The 6,000-nt window shown below is 42.7% G+C and overlaps 1 protein-coding gene across 4 annotated transcripts in view; it reads right to left on the bottom strand.

Moving 5' to 3' along the window:
• Positions 1–5,487, bottom strand: part of WDR11 (WD repeat domain 11) — a 67,302-nt gene extending 61,815 nt beyond the window's left edge. For all 4 annotated transcript variants that reach the window (XM_005307682.5, XM_065552349.1, XM_005307681.5 and 1 more), the window contains exons 1-2: positions 4,934–5,487; positions 2,484–2,595 (exon numbers count right to left, since the gene is read on the bottom strand). In XM_005307682.5, the coding sequence (XP_005307739.2) occupies positions 2,484–2,595; positions 4,934–5,019 (198 nt within the window). In that variant the 5' untranslated portion in view covers positions 5,020–5,487. The remainder of the gene's footprint in view (positions 1–2,483; positions 2,596–4,933) is intronic.
• Between the last annotated feature and the right edge of the window lie 513 nt (positions 5,488–6,000).

Raw genomic sequence — 6,000 nt, forward strand, 5'->3', positions numbered from 1 at the left:
TATGATGTCTACTGATCTTTAAAGCAGAAAAGAAAAGAATTCCACTCTTTTTCCTCATAAATTAGTCATTTTCCTGGGTCTGCTCCAGTTAATAAATGAGACGGTGGTTTTGAAAAATGATCTAATAAATTATATAAAGACTGTAAGGACCTTAACATTTAGCTGACTGTTGAAATAGTATAGCGTCACAAAATTAGCTGGAAAATATAGCTATCCTGATGCAGTTACAATGCTATCATTATAAGGCAACAGAGTTGAATCTGTTATAATTTATTTACTAACCTATGTGCAACTTTTAAACTAAGCTATTAATATTGATGCTGTCCTGTTCCACTGTGTGTTTAATTTGCTGTTTGGACCCTATTTTAGGTACTGGTATTTACCTATATCTCATGACCAGTTCTGAGGACAGCCCAGCACGTCGGGGTGGAGGAGGCTAAGACGACAATCTGCTCGTACAGAGTGGGTGTCATTCATTGTAATGACAGAGTATATAATTTTCAAACACGCTGTAAAGAATGATTTGATACATTTTCTTTTACAGTATCTTGCCTTAAGAGAGTAAAGGCATTAAAAACTGTTTTAATATACTTCATAATATACAGGTCCCCAAAATATCCAAGTGGATTGGCCAATACACCTCTACCTCAATATAACACTGTCCTCGGGAGCCAAAAAATCTTACCGCGTTATAGGTGAAACCACGTTATAATGAACTTGCTTTGATCCACCGGAGTGCGCAGCCCCACCCCCCCGGAGCACTGCTTTACCGCATTATATCCAAATTCGTGTTATATCGGGTCGCGTTATATCGGGGTAGAGGTGTAGGTATATTTGTGTTTCCTTTCTCTTCAGTCTTCATTTTCATTTTGTGACCAACTGCAGGACCATCTCTAACCAATAGAAGTAATACCATATATTATGTTCAATTTAGAACAGTTATGATGCTGACTAACTATTTGTCTGGTTATTTGCCAACCTCTTGCATGTGTCCATATCACTTATTGCTCCATCCACTATCTAGGATAATATAATTTATTGTTCAAATTTTGGCCACATATTACTTTGACAATCTCCACACATGTAATAAAACAGAAAGGCTTTAATCAAAATGTTTGTGGCATAGAAATGTGTTGTCGTATATGGAGATACGACATGGCACACAACTTATATAGCTGTTCCAGATGTTTACATTTGAAAAATACTCTTATCAGTAGAAACAAAAATCTCTCTATATTACTCAATAGGCAAGTCAGAGACACAGCGTGGCAGTATCAGAAAAATGATAGATCTAAAATTATGTAGAAAATTCAGTTGCTCTCTGGCATGTTATGACTCCAAATCTGGAGACTAAATTCAATCATTAAAATGTGACTATAGGGATTCTTGTCCTGATTTAGAAGCAAATCTGAATAGCTTGTACCATGCTCTGAAGGTTGGCACAGTCAAACCCTGACAAACTATTTGATGGAGTTCTGAGCTGAGGAATCTCCACAGAAAACATGCTTCACCCCTTCCCCAAGGCTAGAGAATCCATAGATAGGCAGATTATCGCTAAAAAGAGCTCAGAATTTTTCATCTTTTTACGGTTGTCATAATTATTGATAATCATGATAAGAGTATGTCAGCACAGTTTCATTTTCTCAGAAAAATAGGAATCCAACAAGAAAATACTAAGGAATCAAATACGCACAAGCAGTATTTCCTAGGAGATAAATGTTGCAAAATGAAATTGAGGGCACTTAACTCAGCCAGTTAGTGCGTTAACTAAGGAATGCTGCTGCACAACCAGCTATCACATGGTCGCCAAAAGTAGCACTATAAGAACACTAATGACAGACGCAGACTGAACACTGAGCCAGACTTAACTCAAAAACAATCGGGTGGTGCTTGATCTGCAAGGAGGCTGCGTCTCTTTGGCATGTGCCATGATTTTGAACTCAGCTATCTAACTATCAGGAAAAGCCTTCCCAGTGAGTCATTACTGCTATTACATTAAGCCATAAAAATATTTCTAAGATTCAAAAATAATAGGAAAACAGCAAAAATATTTTTATGGATTGTAAAGTTAGTAGAACTGCATGTTGCCATGCATACCTCTTGTTTACAACATTGGCCTTTTTCTAATAAGGAAAGATCAGTTAAGCCAAAAGCAAAGCAGGACTTCAATGTTTATTAGGAGTATAATAATTGTTTTTTTAAGCAGCGTTTCTGTTTTGGCCATATCTATATCGTTAACACACATACAGATGTTTCTCCATACATCTGAAAATATAATGATACCATAGATGCCTGTTCAATTTCAACAAATGATTGGATCTTGGCCATCAGAGAGGTCATTTTATTCCTTAAAGATTAATGTCATATATCAGATTTGATGTGAAAGTCAAATTAGATAAAATGGTAGTTCTTTACACTGAAATTTAGAAAAAACAACACACACAAAAGAATCACACGAAACAATCTGAAACAGATAAACTCACCTTGACAACAGTAGTTTTGTGTCTTTCCAAAACTTGTACAGTCTGGGCAGTGTTGGAATCAATAACTAGCACCAGGGACTGACACCCATATGCAATCAAACCTTGCCAGCCCCTGGAAAAATAGCAATGTTACTATCAAACAGGGAAAGGAATAAATGTCCAGACCATCAGTAGGTGTACTTGGATTTCATGAGATTTTTTTAGCTGTAAAGTCAAACTGGATTAGCAATGATCTATACTTCATTAGAGTTTCTGTAGCTGGATTATCAACAAAACTGATATTGTGCGTAATAATTAATAAAATAAAGCTGAACTGCAACTACAGCAGCATGGTTGATTTATTTGTGATTGCTTCTATATTATATCATTAAAACATTGCATTTATTATGAAGAGAGGGCCAATGTTAACTGTTTGTCATCTCCCTCTCCCCTACACTCTGCCTCTCTGTTTGATCATTTTTAAAATTAAAATCATTTGGGGGCAAGAAGTGTGCCACTTGTTTGTACAACATCAAGCATGTTGTGTGCATGCTACTGGAAACAAAAAAAATAGTAATATCTACCCAACAAAATAAAACCTGAAAACATAGAAAACTCAATTCCAGCACTCTACAGGGAGCAATTTTTCAATGCAAGGCTAATTTATGTCAGAAGCTGTTTAAATGCTAAAAGGGAAAGCTAAAATCTTACATAGTTTAAACCACCTGCATCAGTAAATGGCATGTTCTTTTATAAGATATGAGATAATTCACATTGTTGGGAGATGGGTGGGTTGGTTGGTTTTTGCAGGGAAGGGGAGAACTGAAGAAGAAAAGGGGCATATTTTAAGTGAGTTTAATAGTAGTCAAAAGTTTCAATCTATTTGACCTCAAAGAAGAGATTGACATTGCCACAGAGGAGGACCAAAAAAAAAATGGCGTTCAGTTAAATGGTTGGGGACAAACAAGAATAGGATTGGAGTCAAGGAGTCAAAGCAAGGAATCCAAAAGGAAACCAAGCACAGAACCCCAGATAATGTCCACTGCTCTGAGAAAATATCAAGGGAATCAGTGGAGGGGAAGGTGCTGTCTTGACTTGACAGATCTGGAAGCACAAGTCCTCAGACAGAGGGTTGGTTCAGTTATTTAAGCATGGGACTGAAAATCAGGCAGTCTGTTCAGTTTCAGCAGCTGCAAAACAGGCATAATTTTAACCTCGCTGACAGAGCAGTTGTTTGGATTAGTTGGAGGGCATACAGGGCATTGAACATAAATACACACACATTTTATGTATATATAGAATATTGCTTTTTATCTGCCATATCATAGGTAGATAGATGTATCATATCTACAACAGATTGCAGAAGGTTTCTACCATTTATGTTTGTACCATATGTGGCTTGTCACACCAATAGAGGAGGCTGCAGAGAGCCAAGCCTAGCCAGTCCCGCAGCTCAGGTGCTGCCTCTGCTAAAATAAATAAATGAGTGCTGGGTAGAATCCAATGAAAACTACCCAGAACCTCCACCATAGACAGACCATAAACATTTGCAAATGGGTCCTGGGCCAAAAAAGGTTGAGAACCACTGCTTTTGACCCTACACCAATATAAACATTTAACAGACAAAAACAGAAACAGTCATCGATACACAGAAATTTAAGGTAACTGAATTTGTCAGGAGCATGTTTATGATAAGTTTTCATTTGAGGAAGTGAAACTGATCAGATCCTCCAAACTCAGTGCTGACAATTTTCACAATTATATAGCCAGCCCCATGATATTTGGTGTCTGATTTAATGTTTCAGCTTCTGCAGACAAGTGATTACGTGGGAATCTCAACTTTATTTTTTCCTAGACCTTCCAGTTGTGGAAAGAAACTGAAAACATGACTTCAGTGTACCCTATACCAAGCAAAGTCTCAGAAACCTAAACATAAACCAGAAGGCAAATAAGAGGACATCTGATTTTTTAAAACATGTTTAAAACTCATGTTTTCAGTGTTTGAGGCTGCCTATGCTGTACTCTTAGAAAAGTGAGTAACAACCTTCCCAGTTACAGAGAAAGTGGGTGAGGCGCAGTCCCTCGTTGACAGCTGTCTCTGAGAGGCTGGAGGAGGAGGGAGGGCATAGTTCGCTCCCCACTCCAAAGACTTTGGTCCTCTAACTCTCTAGTGCCCAGCCTCTCCCTGAAAGGCCTCTCCCCCTGCACCACTAGGGCAGGGCTTCCTCCTCCACGTAGGGGCAGAAGAGCCTCACTCCCCCACCACCCTCCCCTTCCTCCTCTGGGGCTCCAAGACCTCCTTGCCTATTGATTCAGCAACCACTTCTAAACCATACGCCGCCACCCACACACCAGGGGCCCCCCGCCCTCCATTCCCATCCAGTGGCCTTCACTCTCTCTCTCACGCCCCGATCCTGGGTGCTTCACGCCCCCCTGCAGGCGAGGGCTCCCCTGCCCCGCCCCGCACTCACCAGTCCACCGCCCCCTTGTTCTGCGCGCTCAGGGCTCCGGTGAGGGTCCGGGACGACAGCCTGATGTTCACCGTGTAGGGCAACATACTGTGCAGGGGGAGCCCGGCAGCGGCGCACTGGACCCCGGGCGGTGGCCCCTGGCTCTGCGGGGGGAGGGGAGGGGGATGGCCGGGTTCTCCGCAGTAGCAGGGAAACCTCAGCCCGGCGCCGGAACAGGAAGCGCCGCAGAGCAGTGCGCTGCCGATCCCGTTCCCCAGCCGTCCGGGCTGCCCCAGCGCCTGAGGCACTTTGGTTCCGCCGCGGCAGGGAGTCGCTGAGCGGCGGAGCGCGGCGGCTCCAGCCCATTGCGGAGCCCGAGCGCCCACTTCATGCCGTCAGATTGAACAACAGCGTGGCCCGCTTCTGTCCCCCCAACCCGCCCACCGCGCTACCCCGGAGCCAGGCAGGGCTCAGCTCCCCCCTATTCAGCCACCTCAATGGAGCACCGCACCGGGCAGCCGCTTGTGCCGCCCCAGAAACCCAACCTCCCGCGGACTCCGCGTGCAGCGCTGCACAGCAGCCGCATCCAGCCGCTGGATCCTGTCCGGGTTTGCTACATTTTGTCAGCAATCAATCACCCAGATTCCACCCAATGAACCCGTTCTCCTGGCTGGACAGCACCAAAACACGCGGATCCCGCACCAGGGAGCCGTCTGATTATTAACAAATTGGGGACCCCAAACCTCAGAGTGTATAAGCCAATGACGGAGATTCCACAACCTCCCTAGGCACTTTGTTCCAGTGCTTGACTACCCTGACAGCTAGGAATTTTTTCTGATGTCCAACCTAAACCTCCCTTGCTGCAATTTAAGCCTCTTGCTTCTTGCCCTATTCTCAGAGATTAAAAAGAACAAATTTTCACCCTCCTCCTTATATCAACCTTTCATGTACCTGAAAACTATTATCATGTTTTCTCTCAGATTTCTCTTGTCCAGACTAAACAAACCCATTTTTTTCCCAATCTTTCCTCATATTTTTAGACCTTCAATCATTTTTGTTGCTCTCGTCAGGAATTTCTCCAGTTTGGC

Source organism: Chrysemys picta, chromosome 7, assembly GCF_011386835.1.
Source record: "Chrysemys picta bellii isolate R12L10 chromosome 7, ASM1138683v2, whole genome shotgun sequence".
Classification (NCBI taxonomy): domain Eukaryota; kingdom Metazoa; phylum Chordata; order Testudines; family Emydidae; genus Chrysemys; species Chrysemys picta.